Source organism: Astyanax mexicanus, chromosome 23 (assembly GCF_023375975.1).
Source record: "Astyanax mexicanus isolate ESR-SI-001 chromosome 23, AstMex3_surface, whole genome shotgun sequence".
Classification (NCBI taxonomy): Eukaryota; Metazoa; Chordata; class Actinopteri; order Characiformes; family Acestrorhamphidae; genus Astyanax; species Astyanax mexicanus.
Genome location: NC_064430.1, coordinates 31,683,478 through 31,709,214, shown reverse-complemented (window position 1 = coordinate 31,709,214; position 25,737 = coordinate 31,683,478). Strand labels below are relative to the sequence as shown.

At 37.4% G+C, this 25,737-nt stretch overlaps 1 protein-coding gene across 2 annotated transcripts in view; it reads left to right on the top strand.

Moving 5' to 3' along the window:
* myzap (myocardial zonula adherens protein) overlaps positions 1–25,737 on the top strand; it is a 61,599-nt gene that overhangs the window by 34,287 nt on the left and 1,575 nt on the right. The window contains exons 5-14 of one of the 2 annotated variants that reach the window (XM_022670484.2): positions 5,978–6,121; positions 6,968–7,060; positions 9,043–9,156; positions 12,656–12,808; positions 14,174–14,299; positions 17,869–17,997; positions 18,959–19,056; positions 19,174–19,285; positions 21,647–21,730; positions 22,063–22,124. In XM_022670484.2, coding sequence (XP_022526205.2) covers positions 5,978–6,121; positions 6,968–7,060; positions 9,043–9,156; positions 12,656–12,808; positions 14,174–14,299; positions 17,869–17,997; positions 18,959–19,056; positions 19,174–19,285; positions 21,647–21,730; positions 22,063–22,124 — 1,115 coding nt within the window. Of the gene's footprint in view, positions 1–5,977; positions 6,122–6,967; positions 7,061–9,042; positions 9,157–12,655; positions 12,809–14,173; positions 14,300–17,868; positions 17,998–18,958; positions 19,057–19,173; positions 19,286–21,646; positions 21,731–22,017; positions 22,125–25,737 lie in introns of both variants that reach the window. The other variant, XM_022670483.2, reaches the window with a different exon arrangement.

Below are 25,737 nucleotides of genomic sequence, written 5' to 3'. Positions count from 1 at the left end.
CCACCATTCCACCCATCTTTTCATGCATTATATTACATATAAATCAAGTTTATTCAGAGTTCTGGAGCCTCCCAGATGTTATCAGTATGAGAACTTACTTAATGAAGTCAGGTGTTTCATCAAACATGTAGGCACACCTTTCTGCATGCTGTTATCGTGGAAGTGTGTAAAGTCGGAAGCAGTGGCGTAGTGCCACCAGGATGTGGCTGAGCTGTATAAACTGCGCAACTGATATCGTAGACTTTCAAATGTCGGGTTTCACAAACGAGACTCTTATTTAAGTCTGCAGTGTTGATTCTCCAGGAGAGGAGTTACCTCCATCTATTACTACAGGGTTCCCGCTGGTCCTTAAATTTACTGTGAATTTGCTGTAGGAATTAAATTTTTAGATGGAGTGTTTAATGCCAGTGGGAAAGCACATACGGTACTAACATTAGTGGTGAGTTACTGGGGAGAGAACTAAGGTAAGCATAGAGCTAGCTAACATTGGTGGTGAGCTAGCTAGCATTTCTGGGGAGAGAACTAAGATTAGCGTAGAGCTACCTAACATTGGGGGTGAGCTAGCTAGCATTTCTGGGGAGAGAACTAAGGTTAGCGTAGAGCTAACTAACAATAGCTGTGAGCTAGCTAACTTTTCTGGGGAGAGAACTAATGTTAGCGTAGAGCTAGCTAACTTTGGCGGTGAGTTAGCTAACTTTTCTAGGGAGAGAACTAAGGTTAGCGTAGAGCTAGCTAAAAGCAACAAGCAACCTAACATGCTAACATGTTCTGCATTACAATGGAAACAAATTGAAAAAGAAAATTGATAAATGGGAAACATTAAGTTTTAATTTTTAATACAATAATTTATTTTCTACTTAAGGACTTATGACTACATTTTTAGGTCTTAAATTATATGTATTAAAAAGATCTTAAAAAGCATTTAATATAGAGCAAGTAACTACTGTTACTGCTCAAACGCTTAGTTCAGTGTTTTCAACAGTATGAAAATTGTGTAGTGCACACACTCAACCGTTGCTAAGTGATCACAGACCAGTCACAGACGCCAAGCAAACAACTAGCAGGTTTAATATCTGGACCAGTCGGCGACTGTGAGTCAGAAGCAGCAATTACCTACAGTCAGTGTTACAATACATGTGTTTGTGAAGCAGCCAGTGAAAAATGTTGTAATTGGTGACACAATTTTACAGATCAGTCATATAGTGTAAAAACCAAAACAATTTGAGGCTCCCATTATGCTTGTGAGTACATCACAACCAGTCGTGTAGTGTAAAGAGCACAACCACCTGACCACGTAAACAGTCCTGTAGTGTGAACCAGACATTAGTCTCATGAAGCCTAGAAGATCCAGCTATTCAGAATATGATGAACCCCTGAATATGATTAAACCCTAAGCTAAAATAAGATCTCAGATCTCTTGTACAGTAACTGCTTGCTATTTTGTAAGTGCTATAAGTGAAAACATATGTAATGCCAGTGGGAAACCGCAGACAATGCGATGGGGATCGCAGACAATGTGCTGTCATGGTTCAGATCGTACCTCACTGGGCGCTCGTTCAAGGTGTCGTGGCAAGGACAGCTGTCCTCAGCCCGCTCCTTATCCACTGGGGTCCCCCAAGGTTCGGTACTGGGACCCCTTCTCTTCTCCATATACACCGCCTCTCTTGGTCAGGTTATCCGCTCACACGGATTTTCCTACCATTGCTTTGCTGATGACACCCAGCTATACCTGTCGTTCTCACCTGAAGATCACTCAATCTCTGCACGGATATCGCAGTGTCTCTCTGACATATCCTCTTGGATGAAGGAACATCACCTCCAATTAAATCTCTCAAAGACTGAACTTCTGGTTATACCAGCAAAACCATCTTTTCAACACAAATTCTCTATAAGTATCGACTCTCTCTCTCTCTCACCGACAAAGGTTGCTAGGAACCTGGGTGTTCTGGTTGATGACCAACTCTCCTTCACGCACCATGTGGCCTCAGTTGCTCGGTCCTGCCGCTTTGCGCTCTATAACATCCGAAAAATTAGACCGTTCCTGACGCAACAGGCCACCCAACTCCTGGTGCAAGCGGTCGTCATCTCACGCCTCGACTACTGCAATGCCCTGCTAACTGGCCTCCCGGCCTGCGTAGTAAAACCACTCCAGATGATCCAGAACGCAGCAGCACGTCTGGTCTTCAACCAGCCAAAACGGGCACATGTCACCCCACTGCTCATTGAGCTCCATTGGCTACCAGTTGATGCTCGCATCAAATTCAAAGCTCTTACAATCGCCTACAAGGTGATGACAGAACAGCTCCTTCCTACCTGCACTCGCCCCTGAAGGCTTACGCTACCTCCCGGCCGCTGCGTTCCTCCAATGAACGTCGCCTCGCTTTACCAAACAAACATTCACACAAAGCAATCCAGACTGTTCTCATACAGAGTTCCCCAATGGTGGAACAAACTACCTTCCACTACCAGATCAGGAGAATCTCTCACTATCTTTAATAAACTCCTGAAGACAGAGCTCTTCAAAGAGCACTTACTCTCCTAACACCTCTAACACACTAACTACTTCTAACCTCATTTCCTTCTTCCCCTCCTTCACTCCTCTATCCTATTATTCCCCTTTGACCTCCTTTTATCCCTATCCAAAGATGTTTTACCTTTAAACTTATTTTACATTGTACTTGACTATTGTAAGTCGCTTTGGACAAAAGCGTCTGCCAAATGTAATGTAATGTAATGTAATATAAGAATCCATATCTGTGTGGAGTTTCCCTGTTCTCCATGTCACCAAGTACAAAAACATGAAGATCAGATAAATCAGTTTGTCTAAGATAGCCTTGATGTGTGTTAATAACTATGTTTGTACAACTGTATGTATATCTGGATGCCCATGTATGGATTGGCACTCTGTACTGGGTAGATGGGGGTTGATGGGGTCTGGTTGAGAGTATACTAGAATAATAATAAAATAATATCATGATATTTCATGGTATTGTTGTGATAACGATACTCTTGGTGATATGACGAAATACTGAATAAAAAAAAAATTTTAAGAATACACTACTGCACCAAAATTAATTTTAAATTCTCTTATTGCATATGGTATGATATGGCACACCCTTAACTGAGATTTTAACAAGAAATTAATCAGTAACATTAATTTGTAACAGAAGTCAATGATCCAGAATGTCATGATACTAATAATGCACTCTACATATCTCCATATATTCAGGATTAAAGTAAAATAAATGATACTGGACAGATATAATCTGTCTCTAGTAGATATAAAATGGGAAATGAGAACAGTGTGAATTTTTCTTTTGCTAAAAACAGAAAAAAGTATTACCCTGATGTGATAATTAGGGGTGGGTGATATGGCACAATGTTTCAGGGTATCGTTCACAATATTAAAACATTTTGGTGATATTATCACGTACGATTTAATACATCCCTAGAGTACACTGCCACTGCCACTGCCACTTCTAGTGTGCTAGTGTGTGTTGCTTCAGTGCTGAGGCTGTGTTTGGTGTAGATTGTAAAGAATTTTTGGGTATTATAAAGTTGCTGTGCAAGTGTAACCATGTTTGTGGATATCCACATTTGCTAAACATAACATTAAATGAAACATTATATTTTTATATTAGATTTTTCATTATACTTGTGATATATAACCTACGATTTAGAATTTTACTATAGTAATGGATTCCAAACTTAATAATGAATATTATGTAACTATACAATCAGGAAAAGTGTGTGTGTGTCAGTCAGGCAGCACACTCTTTACTGTAGGCTGGCTTGCAGAAACACAACACCGTCACTTAGGACTTTGTGTCATTGTCTGTTTCCCAACCTCCAGAACTGACCACTCAGCAGAGCAGGACAAAGCCCCTGAGCATGCGCACACACACACACACACACACACACACACACACACACACACACACTCTCACATTTACAAGAGCATCTATATATGGCAGGTGTTCACACACAGGCACAAATTCTGTGATGTTCTCTCACACAAATACACACACTGTTAATCTAAAGATGTCCCATATGAATTGTGTATACAGTATATAATTTTATTCCACATTAATTTGGTTAATTTCTAATGGTCATTTTTTAAAGAAATACTTACACAATATTGAGAACAATTGCCAGATTTACAATATGGCAAGATACAAGGTTTCTGCATAGCAGCAAATATATGTAAGTTAAATAAGTTATTGCATGTTCATGAGTATTTATACATAACAACAATACACCCAACATGTAATAGATATATACAGTACGAGTCAATAGTTTGGACACGCCTTAACATGTTGTGTGTTGTTTTTTTTAACTTGTTTTGAAATGTTCTGCATTGTAGATTAATACTAAAGTCATGCAAACTATAAAAAAATGAAATTATTTAGTAAACAAAAAAGGTGTTAAACAGCATAGAATATGTTTATAGTTTAGATTCTTCAAAGTAGCACCTCTTGCCTAGATGAGTTTGTCACATTTTGGCTGGATTTTCTCAGTCAGTTTTATGAGGTGGAGTTACCTGGAATTCAGGCTTTCAGTTAACAGCTGTGCTGAACTCATCAAGTTGTCACTTATCAATTAGGTTACTTGAATTTCTTGTCTCTTAATGTGTTTGAGAGCATCAGTTGTAAAGTTGAGAAGAGGTAGAGTTGGAATACAGTAAAGAGCTCCATTTAAGTAATGTTCTAATCCAGATTACAGTTTCTTAACTATTACGGCTTTAACTTTTCAACTAAGTAAAGGAAAAGAAATGAACGTCATTCAATCCAAAAACTTTGGATGTATTCTCAACTGCATTCGCAAAGACAATCAAAATCATTATGATGGAACTGGCTCTCATCAGGACCGCCCCCGAAAAGGAAGAGCAAAAGTTTCCTCTATAAATTTATCCGAGTTCTCAGCCTCAGAAACCACAAGTTAGCAAATCCCCAAATATGCTAAAAAAAACAGTAACCAAAGTATTTTGGTTTGTTTAACACTTTCAAGTTTCTACATTATTCCTTATGTGTTCCTTCACCATCTGGGTGACTTCAGTATTCATTTACAGCAGGGGTGTCCAAACTTTTTTTTGGGGGGGTCAGAAGGAGTATATATTGAAGTCACGGGACACAGACTCTGTAATTAAACAAATAATGAAATATACCACTTTAAATAATACTTTTTCCTGATTACTTTCATTTACACACCATTTTACTTGACTTACTATCTTTATCTATCTTTGACAGTGTTGTGTAAACTAAGATTTTTCAAATTGATGTTTAATTTCATGATGTCTCTTAATATTAAACTCCTTAATTACGGCAACTTTTAGACTCTTTGGCCCATTTTTCTGTGCTAGAACTGTGCACTCTCTCTGCTTTTAGACTCTTTGGCCCGTTTCTGACACCTAGCGTTCAAACTTTGAATCTCACATTATAAAAACCTGCTTAAAAGTGGGCCAACTTTCATTCTATTTCTAAAATATCTCGCGGGCCGCTCCAAAAAAGGAAACGGGCCACAAAAATGGCCCGCGGGCCGTAGTTTGGACACCCCTGACTTACAATGTGGGAAAAGATAAAAATGTTGAATGTGAATGCATGTCCAACCTTTATTCTCTGGAATGATGGAGCTCCACCCAAATCAGTTGGGGATGATCCGAGGTGGTGATCATCATCCAGCATCCTGACCTCACTAAAGCTCTTGTTGTTGAATGCAGTTAAATCCTCACAGCAGTGTTTCTGCAGAGTCTAGTTGTAAGTCTCCTCTAAACAGTAGAGACAGTTACTCCAACAAAAAACAGGATACAAACTCTTACCCTTGAATTCAGAAGAACCACTGAATGAGCCACTTTTAGCCATAAAGTATATGTGCCCAATATTTCTATTTCTATTTTTTAGTTGTTTTGTTACACATACACACACACACACACACACACACTGGCAAACAGTCTGAAATCTGACCCGTGTCTCTATCTCAGCACTCCTGTGGTGTGGTGAGCAATGGTGTTGGACCCAGAGTGTTCGGGGTGGTGCAGCGGACGGGAGAGCAGCAGCAGCAGGAAGTGACTGCACGCGAGTGGCCAGTCAATACCCTGCGAGACGAGATGAGGTACATCAGAGAGGTGAGTATACACACACACACACACTCTCTCTCTCTCTCTCTTTCTCTCTCTTTCTCTCAAACACTCATTGTAGTATGATGTTAATTTTCACTGTACATGATCCCACACCCTATGTGGGATCAGGAACTTTACAGGGGGGAAATAAAACCATCTTAACTTTCAATGGAAGTCAATGTAAAAAGATTTTATTTCAGGTCATTTTGAAGAATTTCTGTTAATTCATTCGTCAGGACATTTTGACAGAGTTTAAGGAACAGTTTGTTTGTTCAATTTATGTAGTAAACTGAAAATCAATGTTTTATTAAAAATACAGTAAAGTACATTTGATGGAAACATGGTTAAGCTAGAGTAATAAACATTTTGAATTGTTCATAGTGATATTTTACTGTGACAGGGTGGACAGCTTAAGCTTTACCTCTTTAAGATAAGTGTGAAGACAATATGAGAAATATTAAGTAAAATTTATGATTAAAATGGTTAAAAGGGTGGAGTTATCCCAAGATGACAGGGTGAACAGGAAATCATTGGATATGGTTAAATTATTCATTTAGGTACTTTACAAAAGGAATTAATTTAATTTAAAGAATCATTAAGAAACGTTAACATGTTTTTTTTAAGTATTGTGTTATTTAACCATCTGTAAAAACTATTTAACTAAACCAGTCAGCACTGCAGACATGAAAAAACTGTATGGAATGAAAAAAAAAACTTTATTCCATTATTCCATTACATAGATAATATGGTGTTAATTCAGAATAAATCTGTGTTTATAAGTATACTATTATTACTGTACTTGTGTATATGATATAAGTAAAGAAATGATATGAGATTGCATTTACCTTGCAGGTGCGAGACTCTCTGGAGAAGGTCAGAGAGCGAATGTACGGCCAGTTTGGAGGAATGCAGCAGTCCATGCAGAAACTCTCTCAGGAGTTACGGGTGAGAATATCATAACCTATAAGCCACTAAAAAAGACAGAATAAGAGCAAATGCATCATTAGTTCTAAGACATGGAATGTACACTTGGAACTCTTTACCAGACAGAGATTAGGCCTAGTCCTACAATATATCCCATTTCCATCCTCTTAATGGGAAATCTCCGTACAGAATGCTGTGCAGTTCAGAACTAGACTTAATCCCTGTCTGAGAAACTACCCCTAAATGTTCAGATATTTGTGGACACCTCTTTCAATCAATGCATTTAGCCACTTTATGGTGCAACCACTGCTGACACAGATGTGCAAATGCAAACACACCCTGTCTAAGCACTGGACAGAAGGACTGCCAAAACAATAGGACTCTCTTGAGCAGATAAAATGAACCTATTCCCACATGACTAGTGCTGCTGTGGGCTAGAGTGGTCCTGACCTCAAAGCTCTCCAATCCCTGGACAGTAGAGACAGTTACTGCAACAAAACCAGACCATTTTTTTTATAATTCCCTTAATTTTATTTAAAAAAAAACAATGACTTAGCAGATGTTCCAGCACTTTTGTCCATGTTGTGTATTTGTGACAGGTCATCTTTTTTTTTACTGCACATAGTTAGTTAGTTTCATCGCAGTACCTCATCAGGAGACTACACTCTAAACAAACAGTGAGCTGTATCAAAATGAGTAGGGTTACCTGACTCACCAAACAATAGTGGAAAGGACCTATCTAGGCAAAGGACCATCTAACCATCCAAACTGATTTTTAAGTTGTCGTAATTTTTTATGACATTAACCTTTTACTAAAGAACTCATGAGGAACCTATGAAATGCAGCCGGCGGGTAGTATAATTCAGTTGTATGTTTGCTGTGTTCAGGCTAAAGGAGCTTCATCTGCATTGGCTTTATCCAAGATAATCAGACGTAGATCTCTCTTTAAAGCTGCTTTGTAACATAACATAAGTTAAAAAAACATGTGATGAAGACAAATACATTTTCGTTAAATGTTATTGTTCAGGTCATGCAGTTTGCCATCAGCTGCCAGAGCCCTGAGAGAGCACAATTGGCCTTGTTCTCTCTGGGTGGGTAGAGTAGATGATGCTCTTTCCCCTCATCACTCCTAGGGTGATGCTGATCAGTGTCTGTGAGCTGATGTATCAGAACCAAGTCGCTGCGCTTTCCTCCAAGCGCACTGTGATGCTACTCTGCAATGCTGCACACATCAGCAGCAGCTCAAAAAGAGGCGGAGTCTGAACTTACGTGTCAGAGGAGGCATGTGCTAGTCTTCACCTTTCTAGTGTTGGGGCAACACTAGTGATAGAGATATACAGCTGACTTGGGGAGAAAAAATAAGAGAAATTTTTAAATAAATCTTTAAAAATGTGTGTATGGTGATGGTACAGCTTTTAAGCTTTTTAAACTATAGACTTGTTCTAGTTTAATCCTAGTTTACATTAACAATGTCCAATTAAAATGCATTACAGTACAGGTTTAGGCTTAACCCCTGTGTGGAATGATATTTGTACCAGTAGGATTTGAATTAGAATTTTATAAATCTGAATGCTTTTCCTTAATATGAGTTTGAATAGGAAAGTTTGATATTGAATTATAGCTTTATAAACTTACCTGTATTGCATTTATTTAAATGTGTATTTTCAAATCTAATCTAGTTTGAAATGTAAGAAAATTAAAATAAAGAAATATATATTTTTATTCAGTTGTTATTCAGTTAATCACATTTAGATTAAAATTTCAGAAACACTTGGTAGGAAATTCAAACAAGTACATGTTGAAACTGGGCCCATGGTATACATCTTATATACTGTAGATATGGATTTTGGACAGTCGTAGACTAGTAAAAGGTCTGGTTAATAAAGTAGAGTTCAGGCCCAGGAACATGTTCATTTATTTTATCATAGAGACTGAATTACTTTGTGTTCCAAAGAGTAATACTGTATAATATTTGTAATCCTGTGTAATACTGTGTATTGCAGATGGCGAACTCTCAGAAGCGATATTTGGAGGCGGAGGTGAAGACGGGCAGAGCGGCTATGGACAGTTTTGATCAGATGAACAGCAGTCTGATATCAGCCAACATCGACCTGCAGGTATCAGCACCTGTAATGCAAAGAAAATTTCATATTCATAATGTTTTAAGATATATATTTGGTGAAATAACCCTGGTTTTCTTGCATCTTGGCATGTTCTTCTTCACCAGTCTTACACACTGCTTTTGGACAACTTTATGCTGCTTTACTCCTGGTGCAAAAAAATCTAACAGTTCAGTTTGTTTCGATGGCTTGTGATCATCCATCTTCATTTTGATTATGTTCTAGAGGTTTTCAATTAGGTTAAATCAATGAAACTCTTTTAAGTGGTTTAATCTTTTTCCAGAGCTGCAGACAGTGGTTATAGTGAGAGCAGGGCTCCAAACTCATCCATAAAATATGAATTTTATTAGAAGGCTGGTAAAAGCTATACTGATACTGTGTTTTTGTTTTCTATGATTTCATGTTTGGCTTGTTTGTGGTAAAGGTTAACAGTGCTGTTTTTTTTTGTTCATAGTTGTAGACACTGAAGAAATCCTGGTTCAGTTGTTACGTTTTGAATCATAAAGTTAACAAATCATGTGATACAGTTCAGATAGTTCTCTTGCGTTGGAGATGTGATGGCTCTGTGTTCTTCCACTCATGAACAGACGCATTAGTTGATTTATATAAAAAAAATCTATTACAAAATAGGACTCACTGTGATTGCGGAAAAAATAGTAAATACAAACTAATAATTATAATTATTATAATAATACATTTAGTAATTATTATTAAAAACATTCCAAAAGCAGTATGTAAAAAAAAACATTTTTTTATTGCCATAACTTTACCATGATACAGTGATTTACGCTATAATATACTAACGCTACATCTACTGGGATTTCTACTGGGAGCATGCTCTAATACGGTCCTTCTTTTGCATTATTACAGTTAAATATACACTAGGGACGATTTGACAAGGTAGGTCGACAGAACACCGGGGGGGGGGGGGCGGGGGGCGGGGGGCGGGGGGGGGGGTGCTGTAAACATGAATTACACTCTGTAAAAAGAATATAAATCTTACCTAGTAACCCTTTAAGTAATCAGGAACATTATGTAATAGTGTAATTGTTATGGTAAAATAGTGCAATGCAGCAATTAATTGGTTTATTTTGATATTTATATAAACATATACTTGGCGTATGTGTGAACGCTTTTACCTCATGCATCTCTAGTCTGCACATTAGTTTATATGCTTCTATGGGGCTATGGGGCATTTCATCTTTTCATTCTATTTATGTATTAAAAGCTATTTGATTAGAATAGGAAACATACTATTTGTTTGGTTTTACAATGAGTAGTAAATACAATACAGAGGTAAATACAGTCATATACACTTACACACCAACTATCTTGGGACAGGAAATAGAATAATATCCCATAGATTAAGTTCCATAATTCACATCACCTTACCATGTGCATCATGTACCATCTTGCCAGTGTTTAACCTTACTCATAAGATAACACCTAGCAACCTATACAGGTTGTCCCAACTACTGATTAAAACCATGTATAGATAACCTGTGAAAAACAGATATAAACCATAACAATGGCACAGCATATAGAACCAGGGAAGGGTGTGGAAGGATTCCAGATTAATCAGCTCTGAAATATCTGACAGCACTTTTTATAGGCACTTTAAATGTTGACACTCTGCTGAAAGTGAGAGTATAAAGAGAGAAAGGGTAACCAGTTCGGTAGGGTAGATATTACCCAGGAAATCTATTGTCTCTGACTACACACAAACCACAGATGAGCTATTCTTTATTGGAGCTCATATACCCTCAATTTATGTAAATATAGTTAATCAGTCAGAAGCACATGTTTGATGTATGAAGTTTGTTTCTTCAGTTTTGCACTGGAATTTAAAGGCTAAGGTAGCTAACAAGCACTGGAAGTATATATTAGTCACTGACTACCATTGTATAAACTGCAAACCTATTTCACTCAATTTATTATTTTACTCATTTTAAACAGAATTACATCTCTCTGACTCTGGTTGACATACTGTTGTTGATTTGACTTATTGGCAACAAGGGATCAATTAATAAATTATCATTAAAATGAACTCCAGAAGGCCACTGACCAGCAGTGTTGTGCCAGTTCACAGCTTTTCTGAACTAGTTTAAGTTCAGTTCATACATGCTCAAAGTGAACAGTTCACGTTCAAAGTTCACAATTTTAATTCTGAACTAGTTCAAACTTCAGTTCATTTTACTTTTTTCGTGAGATATTCAAATAAATACTTTTTTTCACACTACAAGCTAGAAATCACTATACGTTCTTTAAACTGCTCATTGTAGATATTTGCTCATGATACTGTAATTGTGGGTTTCTTACCAGCTGATGAAAATGTTCATAAGGAGAATCGGTGTCTGTCTCGGTGCATCACTTCCACTAGACATTTTTTTTTAAATCGCAGCGCTTTCTCTCATAGTCGTTATTGGTCTCTCTCTCTCTCTCTCTGTATCCCTCTCTCGCCCTCGCGCTCCACACTCTCCGCGTCGTTGCTCCTCTCTGTATTTCTCTCTCTGTATCTCTCTCTCTCGCGCTCCGCGTCGTTTCTCCTCTCTCTCTCTCTGTATTTCTCTCTCGCCCTCGTGCTCTATGCTCTCCGCGTAGTTGCTCCTCTCTCTCTCGCCCTCGTGCTCCGCGTCATTGCTCCTCTCTCTCTCTCTCTCGCCCTCGCTCTCCACTTCGTTGCTCCTCTCTCTCTGTATCTCTCTCTTTGTATCTCTCTGTATCTTTCTCTCTCTGTATCTCTCTCTCGCCCTCGCGCTCCGCGTCGTTTCTCCTCTCTCTCTCTCTGTATCTCTCTCTCGCCCTCGCGCTCCACGCTCTCCGTGTCGTTGCTCCTCTCTCTCTCGCCCTCGTGCTCCGGGTCATTGCTCCTCTCTCTCTCTCGCTCTCCACTTCGTTGCTCCTCTCTCTCGCTGTATCTCTCTCTTTGTATCTCTCTCTCTCTCTGTATCTCTATCTCTCTGTATCTCTCTCTCTCGCCCTCGCGCTCCGAGTCGTTTCTGGTACCCTGTGCTTTTCACAGATGAGAGCAGGTTCACACTGAGCATGTGTGACAGATGCTGTGGAGGACTTGATCCGCCTGCAGCATCATTCAGTGGTTTGGTGGTGGGTCATCAATGGAGGAATGCACAGACCTGCAGATATTCTGCATTATTATTATTTTTTTTCTTCAAAGTTTCATTTTTTGAGCTGCACACAGTACAGTGTTACTAAGCAGGTCTATTCTTTATAAATCATCAAGTGTGGAGGAAATGACTTGTTTGTCTAATGCTAACTGACACTCATTACCTTTCAGTACCTGTTAGCAACATTAGCCTCATAGCTCCAGGGCAAAACCAAATTTCAGACGCCAGACTTTTCTGTCTTGACTAATTGACTGTAATTGGAGTAAGAATTGAAGCACATTTCTAAGGTAAATGAGTGAACAGAAGGCCTGGAGTAAGAAGAGGTTAATGAGAGTTAATGAGTGTGAGTGTTTGGTTTGTGTGTGCTGTAGAAAGCTCTGCTGGATACCTGTAACGGGCGTGTGGGGAACAGGGAGGAGATGAAGGCTCTGCGCAGCTCTTTTGAGAAAACAGAGGAGAGACTGAGGGAGCGGGAGAGACAGCTCGCTGCTGCTCAGGCTGAAAACCAGGCACTAAAACTACAGGTACTAAACACTAACACATAAACACTAATACACTCATACATGAAAACCATAGACTGAATCTAGAGAAGAGATGAAAGTATGAGAAAATGTGATTAGCACATAATTAAAGCTCAATCTGTAAAAACACCAATTTACTATTTATTGTATAAAATATTAATGATCACAATATCAGCATTATATCTTCAGTTAGCATTAGCTATCTATCAAATTGATAATATTAATATTAAAGGAGCTTGCAGAATTTCTTTTTATATTTTTATGTATGTAATTGATTTTCTATAGATTAATTATTTGCATGTGTCATTGTTATTATACACTATAATTATTTTCATTCATTATATCTTGTTATTCTTTATGTAAGATTTTATATAATTCATAATACGATTTTTTAAATAATTCATCATATAATGATCACACTGATGTTGCAGAAGTTGCAGAATTTGTAAAACAGTGGCTTTGAAATTAAGATCTAGACAAATACACATAAAGGAAAGAAAAAAACTAAAAAAAAAATGACCAGAAACTTCTGACACACCCAATGTATAGAAATGCATGGGAGGGTTAATAGAGATCTGTGTCTCAAAAAATGTTTAAACACATCAGATAATGAACAAGACAACAGCTGTACTCACTGTATACCATCTCATAGGTGTTTAAATCCCACATTTAGTGGCTTCTGCTGTCTGGAGCGATAGAGAAAAGCAGAGAGCGAGTTTACCATCAGCTGCAGCTCCACAGAGATGTTCAGCAGGGTTGCCAGGTCCAGTAAAAAAAAACAGTGTCTAAAACCTGTCTAAAACACAGTACAGTTTGCAATGACTGCTTTTTGGCGGGTGTTCTAAAAGTAGCCTAAACCCATTCATATTCCTGTCAGTTAAACTATTACACAAAACTTCCTCACAATAGAACACTTTAATAAATGTTTTAATTAAAACATGGTCAAATTCAAAGTAATATATACATTCTGTTAATATTTTCATAAAAGTCATATTTAAGTGTCCTAGAATGTCCTAAAAATAACAATGTCACCTGTGAATGTCACCTATACTACTATACTGTATACTATACTGTACTATATGTTAATTTTAATATATGTATGTCAACTATCAAAATATCCCGCAGAATCAGTCTAGAGCTCTAAAAGTTATTGGGTCATAACCGTCACCAATAGAAAGAACAAATGGAGGGAATAACAAAAATAATCATGACTAACCAACTAATCGAAAAAATAATAGTCAGATTAGTCTTATACTAAAATTGTCATTGGCTGCAGCCTTAGTGGTCAGATGGTCATTCTGATTGTCCCAAATACACACATTTATTCACTCAGATCTCACACGCGTGTGTGTTTGTGTGTGTGTGTAGGTGGAGTCGTCGCAGGAGGCCAGTGCGCGAGCGGTGAAGGAGATGAGTGCTAAACTGCAGCAGCAGTACGAGCAGCAGCTACAGGAACAGGAGAAGAAACACAGGCAGGAGATCCAAGCTCTACAGGTACACACTCCAACAGTGTAAATATACATTTAACACACACACACACACACTGTAACACTGACAAAGTTACAAATTACTAACCAAAATAACATTCTGTTATTTTCATGCAAAAACTTTCCATGAATCTCCAAAATAGCTAATGAACATGTTTACATACACTGCCTGGCCCAAAAAAAGGGTCACCATCTGAATTTAACTATGCAAATTGGTATGAGCCTTCCATTGGATAATTACAGCATGGGTGATTATATTATGTTTCAGCTGACAACAAGCTATTAAACCCTAACTGATGCAGTGAGTAGCTTCTCATTCATTAAACAATTATGTGGAAAGACTTATCCTGTGGTCGTGGAAAAGATTTTAATCTGTTTTAGAAGGGTCAAATCATTGGCATGAGTTCAACAGAGAAATAATGTACAGAGATGGCAAAAACTACTAAAATCTGGTAAAGAACTGCCCAAGGCATTATTTAACAGTGGAAGAATGGAAAGGAAACATCATCTTCAAGAAAGAGATGTGTTGAGAAAAAATATGGTGAATGGCAATTACTTAAACATTCTGTGAAATCAAAAAGTAGAAAAACATCACTAGAACTCAGGGCTATGTTTAATAGTGAGAGTAAGAGGATTTTCACACCCACAATGTGAAGTAAATTCAAGGGATTGGGACTAAACAGCTGTGTAGCCTTAAGAAATCCACTTATCAGTGAGGCTAACCAGCAAAAATGGCTTCATTTTTCTGGAAAGCCTAAAGTCAAATCAAATCAAATTTATTTGTATAGCGCTTTTTGGCACAAAGCAGCTTTACAGAAACATGATTACAGAACAAAGAATCAGGCAAAACATTAAACATAGAATATACATGATACAGAACCCCCAGTGAGCGCGGAGGCAAGGAAAAACTCCCTCAGAGCTGCAGGAGGAGGAAGAAACCTTGGGAGGACCATCCTACCACTGGTCAAATGGCTTTTAAATTAATTTTAAAAAGTCTTTCATACATCCACATAGGTTTTATATATTCAGGTGTATAGCAGCTCCACTAATGGCTTGTAGAGTGTGATAGATGATGAGCAGCTGATCTGTGGTGGTGGTGGAGAAGAGGTGACTTCAGAAACTTCCAGTCTGGCCAGACAGAGGACATGAGAGCCTGAGGGTCCAACATCCATCGGTATCGGGTCAGACAGGTGGGCAGTCAGTAACTCGGAGGAAGGCAGAGAGATGGAATTAGTTTTTACTGGATTTATGTAAAACAGAGAATATAAAACATTATCAGAGTGTGGCTAATGACTCCGGCAGAACTGAATAAAACAGCCTAACTAAAGGCAGAGAGCCAGAAGGTAACATAGACATGGAAGCTCCCTGAAACACTGGCATCCACCCACTCCACCGTCCACAAACCTGAGTGACCGTGTGCAGTGGGAGAACAGCAGCACCAGCATCTCAGTTTACCACAATTCCCTCTGTCCATGAACCCCTGAATCTGCAGCCTTATCTAAAGGGAAAAACATTAATTACCAAAAGCTAAACTAAACAAGTAAGTTTTCAGTCTAGACTTAAAGATTGAGACTGTGTCTGAGTCCCGAACATATTCGGGGAGATTATTCCAGAGTTGAGGCGCTTTATAAGAGAAAGCTCTTGCTCCTGCAGAGCTCCTCTGAATTTTAGGAACTACTAATAAACCAGCACCCTGAGATCTAAGTAATCGCGGTGGTTCATAACAGGAGATGAGGTCTTGTAAATACTCAGGAGCGAGCCCGTGTAGGGCTTTATACGTTAACAGGAGAATTTTATAGTCTATGCGGAATTTGACTGGAAGCCAGTGCAGTGCTGATAGTACTGGACTAATATGGTCAAATTTTCTCGTTTTAGTAAGGACCCTGGCTGCAGCATTTTGAACTAGCTGAAGTTTATTTAAGTTACTGCCGGAACATCCAGACAGTAGCGCATTACAATAATCTAGCCTTGAGGTAATAAAGGCATGTACTAATTTTTCTGCGTCATGCAGTGATAGGGCATTTCTTAGCTTGGCAATATTACGGAGGTGTAGAAAAGCTGTTCTAGTAACATTAGATATGTGTTTATCGAATGCTAGATCTGAATCTATGATAACTCCAAGGTTTTTAGCTGCTGAACTAGGGGTGGCTGAGAAGTCAGCCAGATTTAGCATTAAGATAATTTATTTCTAGCAGCTTTGGGGCCTAATAGGAGAACTTCTGTTTTATCACTATTTAATAGAAGGAAGTTGTGCGACATCCATGATTTTACATCTTCTACACAATCCTCGATTTTCTTTAATCTCACTCTGTCATCAGGTTTGGCTGATATGAAGAGCTGCGTGTCATCCGCATAACAATGAAAATTCACATCATGTTTTCTAATAACTTTGCCCAGTGGGAGCATATATAATGTAAATAATAACGGTCCTAATATAGAGCCTTGTGGAATTCCATATCTTACCTTGGTATAACAAAGTTTGGACTCTGGAGCAAGTCTCACGCTTTGAGCGTGTGACACACGCACCTCAGTGAGTTCACACACTCACATGCCACACATGGTATTTGTCACGCTTGCCAATCCATCAGCTGCACATTATAATGTACTCCTATTGAGTCATTCAGAATATAGATCACTCTGTTGTTAGGCAGACCTAGTCAAAGAGGGTGGAGTTTCAGCCAAAGTGTTAGGCGCGAAGAACTGTCCTCTGTTTTCTTTTATTTTTGAAAAACATCTGTAAACCTCTTTGAGGACTGTGGTCATAATATAAATATAGAATGTGTGTAAATGACAGCTGTCCATCATTGGCTAATGAAACAATCAGTAGCTCCGCTACAGTTTATGTTCCCCTGGTGATTGGTCATGGTCCTGCTGAGTTCAGCCTTACCCACTTTCAGCCCCACGCATTCTACATCTAGAGGAGAATGATAGTGGTGAAATACAGCAGAGAATGTTTGAAAATATTCATAAGAAATGCTCAATTTAGACTGGGGAATAAGAGGAGACAAATTAACCAAACTCATAAAACTCACATTTAGCTTTAGGGACACTTCATCCAAGGAGATATAGTGTAGGCTTATATTAACTATTTTTTTTTTACTATTTTTTACAGATTTAGTAGACTTTATCATGTGATGAATTTACTGTTAAAGTATAGTTGTACACATTTCAATTATAGAATAATAATATATAAATTATGAAATTAACACAGAATTTCTCTAAAGTGGAAATTTAAAAAATTGAAATAAAAATATTGTATTTGAGTGTTTTTGAGTGTCTCATAACTTCCCAGCTGGCCACTAACGTCAATAAAATGTTGGTCATGATGTCCGATAACATAAATTTGACATCAGGATAACGCTTTATACTGTTACGTGCCTGTAGGGTTTAAGCTGCCTGCTGAGAAACAAATGACAGAAATTTTTTGTGACTGCTGCTCCCCCTAGTGGCACCTATTGAACATTGTGGGACATGTGAGACATGTTGGGAGGGAGGGTTTAAAAACCTAAAATAAAAGTGAAAACAGTTGTAACACGGAGAGCTGCAGTTATAGTTGTCTGTTCTGATCACTCTCAGGCTCAGCTGGAGGAGTACATGAGGCGGCTGGAGGAGGCAGAGAGGAACGTGAAGCTGGCGGAGGAGAAGATCGCTGAGAGAGATCAGAGGATCAGCGAGGTGGAGCGGCTGATGAACTGCATGGCTCAGGTCAGTCTCAGGATAAAGCTCTGTGAAACTCTGGATGGCAGACCAGGTACACACCTGTAGAAGTGAGGCTGCTGATGGAGCTGCAGCGCTCCCTACAGCCTAGATTAGCGAACTGCAACAGCAACTAATAAAAACCCTTATACAGACTCTTTAAATGATGTGCAAAGTTCCTTGCAGCCTCTGTCCTTCACTTTAATTCATGAAAAAAAAAAGTTGCTTAAAATAGGAGGAAAGGAAATAAATATAATATTATGGAGTAAAAAACATTTTTGACATCATGAATGTGCTTCAGTAAAAATATAAATACCGTCTTTTAAAAACAACTTTAAAAAAGTACAATTTATTCAAAAAGTTACTTGTAACAATGTAAATGTAGCATGTTAACACCTACCTCTGTTAATAACAACCCCAAATCAGAAAATGCAAATACAAACAAAATCCAAAAATGCAGTATTTGTTACCTTTACTTTTTACCTTTAATTTGATTTTTTTTTCACGGATTCTTCTGGTCTAAACAAAATTAATTGGATTATCCAGCAATATTCTGTGATTAATCATGATTAATCACACTCTTTCTTCTTCTGAAGACTTCTGAAACATTTATTTCCATAGAAAATGTGTGGTAAACTATGAAACGAAAAATGCGAAAATGAGTGCCCTGTACTGTTGGATTCTTTATACTTTATAATGTGTTTGCAGGAAAAAAAAGACAAAATAACATTTAAAACCCTGCATCACTTGGTTTCAGAATATCTATAAGGGCCGTACTGTCCATTTGGAACTTTTTTTAGAATGTGTTTAAGGCATGAAATGCAGAAATTAATGTTTATTACCATCACAGATTAAAAATAACACAAATTGCCCTTGCTGGAGGGTGGACTTTGCATTGCACCTTAACCTAAATTTCCTTAGTTCATCTTTTAAACCACAGAATTCCAGAAATGTTGTTTTTATTTTGCAGGAAAAGAGCCAGCTAACGCAGCAACTCTGTGAATGTGAGAAGCGACTGCGCTCTCTGAATGGAGAAGACCAAGTAGACTCAGGTGCTCCTAAGGCAAAGTAAGTAGCACATAATCAGCACTGTGGATCACTGTGGTCATCTCTAGTGACACATTTTCTCTAGATTTTCTCATAAAGGCAGTGATGATAATGATAAAGCTGTGTGTTGTGTTCCAGGTCTGAGCAGCTACAGTTACAGAGGGAAGCTTTGGAGCTAAAAGAGAGAATAAAGCACCTGAATGACATGGTGTTCTGCCAGCAGAGGAAGGTTAAGAGCATGATAGAAGAGGTGAAATGTTAGAAACACTCTATACATAGAGAGCATGTGCTCAGGCACCTTCTTATTTAGCTTACTCTGGAGAACTATTTGTGTATATTGTCATATTTGGTCACAAGATTGAAGCAAAAGGGGGAATTTGAGGTTTGTTGAGAACACTACTGAATTCATGTTATATTACATTACAATACATTACATTTGGCAGATGCTTTTGTCCAAAGCGACTTACAATAGTGAACTACAAAAGTAATAGAAGTTAAAGGTAAAAACATCTTTAGACAGGGCTTAAAGGAGGTCAAAGGAAATAATGGGTAAGAGGAGTAGAGAAGAGGAAGAAGGAAAAGAGGTTAGAAGTAGTTAGTTAGTTCGTTATAGATGTTAGGAGAGTAAGTGCTCTTTGAAGAGCTCTGTCTTCAGGAGTTTATTAAAGATAGTGAGAGATTCTCCTGATCTGGTAGTAGAAGGTAGTTAGTTAGAGGTGTTAGGAGAGTTTAGAGCTCTTTGAAGAGCTCAGTCTTCAGGAGTTTATTAAAGATAGTGAGAGATTCTCCTGATCTGATAGTAGAAGGTAGTTAGTTAGAGGTGTTAGGAGAGTAAGTGTTCTTTGAAGAGCTCAGTCTTCAGGAGTTTATTAAAGATAGTGAGAGATTCTCCTGATCTGGTAGTGGAAGGTAGTTTGTTCCACCATTGGGGAACTCTGTATGAGAACAATGATGATGAAATCTTTATTCATATGCTGTACAATCTAGGACTAATCCCTGTCTGGGGAAATGTGCCTATATGTTCAAACACAATCCACATTTATAAAATAAGCACCAAGAAAAAGTTGTAGGAATGGAATGACACTTTATGGTTTGGTTTCCCAAAAAGGGTTAATGCCTAAACCTGAACTATACTATGTATTGTGATTGGACATTCTCATTTACAGAGATGTGTAGTCTATGACTAGGCTTAAACGTATGAATGTAATAATAATAATAATAATAATAATAATAATAATAATAATAAATGTAAAGGATTGCAAAATATATTGCACATATCCCTGTACTGTTAGTGTCCCTTATTATTATCCATTTTTCTCTCAATTGATGGTGCTCTATTCCATCAATTCAATCATCTGACTGATGACATCACTGATAAAAATCAGACAAAAACCTCGTGAACAGTTTCTAACAATGCACAAAAAAAATTATTTTCTGGCATATAAAGGCTACTGTGCATGCGCAGATCTCCACAGTGAGGGGGTGGGAGGGGTTTCCTCACAAGCACTCGGACTCTCCTCCACTCTCTACACAAGCAGCAAGCTGATTGGCTCTTTTTGTTTGAGGACAGAAGTTTGTCAATAAACAGGTGCCATGATTAGCACAGCAGGACACACTCTTTAATACCCATGATGTGGGGAAAAACAATGAGTGTGCTGGTGTTCCAATACTTAACAGTAGGGGTGTGCCATATCATATCATACACAATAATATCGCCAACATTTTTAAATATTGTGAATGATATTTTATCCTGAAATATTGTACCATATCACCTACCCCTATTTATCACATCAGGGTACTTCTTTTTTTGCTGTTTTTAGCAAAAGAAAAATGTACACTGTTCTCATTACCCATTATACATCTACTAGAGACAGATTATATATTTCCAGTATCATTTATTTAACTTTAATCCTGGATATATGGAGATATTCGGAGTGCATTATTAGTAGGGGTAGGCAATATTATATCGTATACAATATATTGTGACACAGAAATATCGTGATATTAAAAATCCATATTGTGATAAAAGGGATGTTCTTTCTTAAAAGTGGTCTATTATTTACTGTGAAGCTTTAGTTGTATTTATTGTATAATTGTTTTAGTTTGCAGTTTATATGCATGCACTAAATATTCTGCAATATTTTTTGCTGCATTATATTATTTTATGCTAAATTATTTATTTTGCCACATTATGATTATACTGTTATACTATTATACTATATTCCTGAAATGAATGAATTATTTTAGTTTTCCTATATCGCCAAATATATCGTTATCTCAAATATACCCTGAAATATCGTGATATTATTTTAGAGACATATCGCCCACCCCTAATTATTAGTATCATCACATTCTGGATCATTGACTTCTGTTACAAATCTAATAAAATTCTGATATTTTTTAATATCTCAGTTAGAGGTGTGCCATATCATATTGTATGCAATAATAAACATTAATTTTCATTTTGTTGCAGTAGTGTATACTTGAAATATTTGTTTTATATTCAGTGTATTGTAAGTGTTAATACTTACAATACTCTTATAGAGTATTAAATCTATTATCTATTATCATCTGTTCATTATCTTAATTCTTGTTTTTTGCTTTTCTGCAGGTGGAAACCCTGAGAGCCAGCGTGGCCCAGAAGGACATGTACATATCAGATCTGCTGGATAGGATAGCGATAGTGGAGTGTGAGGTAAACGCAGGGGAAAAGCTTGCAGGTGGTGTTTTTGACTGGCACTCGATCCCAGATCGCCCAGAATGGCCCATGCTGAACAGCATCCTCCCCATTCTGGCTGCTGTAATCTGCGTGCTCTGTGCTTTACTGTTGTTTCACTGTGGACGTTTCACTCTGAGAGAAGCATGTCGGAGAAAAGATCTTAGACGGGATCTCTGAGCATGTCTGATTATCTCTGTCTGTCTCTGTCGTGTGGAATCTGTCCTCTGATCTGACTCTGTGCTCTGCTCTGCTTCCTCTCCTAGAATAATGAGTTAGAAGACAAGCTGAAGTATTTTATGTCTGTACAGAGCGCCAGCGAGAATAAACCCCTCACCAGAGAGATTGGCGTGGGCTGCGACTTGCCTGTTAGGTAATGAGCGGTGGATCAACTTACCGTTACTAACTGACCTGTCCATGCTCCGCCCACAAACTCACTGATATTGCAGAACATTGGCGACAGCACATTTTAATTTAATGAGAAACTGTAGCACACAAGTTTTTATAGTGTCTCTATAGGTAATTACACACTGATCAGCCATAACATTATGACCACTGCTTTGTTTCCACAAACTTTATCCATCTTATCATCTCCACTGATCATACAGGACACTTTGTAGTTCTATAATAATCACAGAATGTAGTTCTGTGTAGTATCTGTTTCTCTGTATACTTTATTTTTATTATCCTCCTTTTACCCTGTTCCTTTATATTCAGGACCCACATGAGAGAAAACCACACAGATTATCTATTATTATTATTATTATTATTATTATTATTTGGGTGGTGGGTCATAATTCTCAGCACTGCAGTGATTAGCACTGAGTAGCATGGTGGTGGTGTGTGATGTGTTAGTGTGTGTTGAGCTGGTACAGTGAGTGGATCAGATACAGCAGTGCTGCTGGAGTTTTTAAACACCTCAGTATCACTGCTGCAGTGAGAATAGTCCTATAGTCAGCATCCTGTGGCCAGTGTCCTGTGGGCACTGATGAAGAACTAGAGCAGGGGTCAGCAATTAAGTTTGGCCAGGGACCAGATATTTTACAAGCCATAACCCAATTGCAGAACAGTTGATCTCAAAGCAGGTAAACCCAGAAAGAGTGGAAAAAATAAATAAATGAACACACCGCTCCTCACGCAGGATCAAACCTGTATCATCAGGGTTTTAGTCCAATACACTTTCATTGCCCGGGCTAGTGAATTGGGACACGAATGGAAAAAAAATCGCTTTTATAAGGAGATAGGGAGCCCAAGAAAGAAAAAACGAGAACGGGCGGAAATTAAAGTCACACCGAGCGCGACAGAGAGACAAGGGATGTGAACTAAAGCTTGCCAGAGAAGAATTTTTTTATTTTTTATTATTATCGTTCATTATAGTTCAAACAACCTCATGACCCAGATGTTTCATGCTTGTGGGCTGCCTATTGCCAACCCCTGGACTAGAGGATGACCAACACTGTAACCTGTGCAGCAACAGATTCAGATCTTCTGTCTCTGACTTTACTTTATCTACAGGGTGTTTCAGCTGTAGGTAGGAGTGTGTAATAGAGTGGAGAACAGTGAGAGATTAAACACAGTGTTTAAGAACTCCAGCAGCACTGCTGTATCTGATTCAGCAGTAAAGAATAGGGTAAAAAGAGGATAAAAATAAAAGTAAAATGCAGAGAAACAGATACAGGACTACAGTCTCTAATTATAGATCTACGAAGTGTCCTATATGATCAGTGGAGCCAAAAAATGCATAATAAATGTAGAAATAAGGAGGTGGTCAAAATGTTTTTGTGCTTGATGAAGTTTGTTGTCATATAATCATGTTATCTTGGTTTCTAGGCCATTTAAGGAGCTGCAACAAACAAACTGGGAATGAATTTGGAGGAAATGTCCCATTGAACCTAATTAAAAAGCAAAATATCAATATTTTAATATATATATTTGGTTATTGTTGATAATACAAAATCTTTATATATTTTAACATATTAGACCATTAAATAATATTTTTAGGCCATGAGATCATAGGTTGAGATCACAAATTACATTTCTAGTGGCCTCAAGATAATATATTGAAGGCACAGAAAAATATTATTAATTGTATTATTTTATGGCCTCGGTATATCATCTTAGCCATAATGTACTACTATTTTGCTTTATTATATTATTAAAAAAATATATCTTATAGCCATAATATATTATCATGTAGCTTCAATTTCTTATGTTATGGTCTCTATACATTAACTTGTGACCTCAATATATTAAGTTGTGGCCTTAGTGTATATTATGTAATGGTCTCAATGTATTATTTTGTGGCCTTAATATAACAAGTTTTGATCTTAATATTTTAACATGTGGCCTCAATATAATATATTTTGCCCTTAATATATAATTTTCTAGCCTCAATATATTATCTAGTAGCTTTAATGTATTGTTTTGTATGTTTGATATATTATCTAGTGGCCCCAATATTTTATCATATCTCTTCAACATATTTTATTGTGACCTCAATATATTGTCTTGTGGCCTCCAAATATTATTCTGTCCTCAATATATTATCTTGTTCCTTAAACTAAACTATCATGTGGTCTTAATAGGACCAACAAACAGTTCTAATACATACAAATAATTAAATAAGTAATTAAATGAATAAAAACCTAAGCATATAAAAAAGATAAAAGAAACAACCACTCACAAAAGATTAATCAGACGTTTTAGATCAGTTATTTAGTCAATATATTATATTGAGGCCACATGTTAAAATATTAAGATCAAAACGTGTTATATACACGGTCCAAATTCTATGTACAGTTGTATTCAAAATTGTTCCATCCTCACTGCAATAAAGTGTTTTTTACTTTGGTCACAATCAAATAAAGACTTGAATAATAGACAAATATACTTCTAATATACCAATTAATAATTCTAATAATTCTAATATACGAATAAATGTACTTTTTGTGATTTCCTCATTGACAAAATTATTTAACCTCTTAAAGATGACCACTTTTTTGAGAACAGAAGTTTCAATCAGGCATTGAAAGGTAGGTGATTAGAATCAGCACTTTTCGAGCAGCACTTAAACAGATTTAAAATGACTTTAAAAGAAGATACTCAGCTCCATCTAGACAGTTAATGGTGTCATTGCATCAGGAAGTCCAGGGAATGGTCAAATAAATCTAGAGAATTGCTCATCATAAGCAAGGATATGGATATAAAAAGGGAGCAAAGACATTAAACACACGAAGAGACACAATTATAAGCATATTTTGCAAGTTTAACTGCTCTCTGGTACCTGAAACGAAATGTGGAGAAAAACCCCTGGCTGACAGCTGAGAAACTGCGACAGGACATCAGAGGAAGGTACTCAGGTTTTGGCCTAGACCGTAAGGCACACACTACGAGAGGAAGGCCCCCGTGCCAGAACTGCTTGTTTGTAGAAGAAGGGCTGGGGGATTCTGGAGTGACCATTGCAATCGCCCAACTAAAATCCTTTAGAAAACCTCTGCCCAAGAATGTCAAAGGAACTGGAGGCCTTTCCTCGTGAGGAATGGGCTAGGATACCTGTAGATCACTGCAAAAAACTTGTGTCAAACTATGTTTCACATCTGAAGGACGTTATTACCGCCAAAAGAGAGTTATACTAAGTACTAATGTTGAATCTGACTAAAGGAGCTGAATAATTTTGACAATAAGTCACAAAAAGGACATTTGTTGGAATATTAGAAAAAAATACTGTTGTAATTTAAGTTGCATTTGTCTATTATATAAGTATATTTGATATATTTGATCTGATTGTGAACAAGATAAAAAATAAATGTTAAACTTGCTAAAACACTACTGCAGTGGGGGTTGAATATTTTTTAACACAACTGTAGCTTTAACATTAAACAGAGTTTAGTATTTTTAATATTTAATTTTTTGTGTATATATATATATATATATATATATATATATAAAAGTTAAAAAGTTGTCAAAAGTTTGGACAGATGATCAGT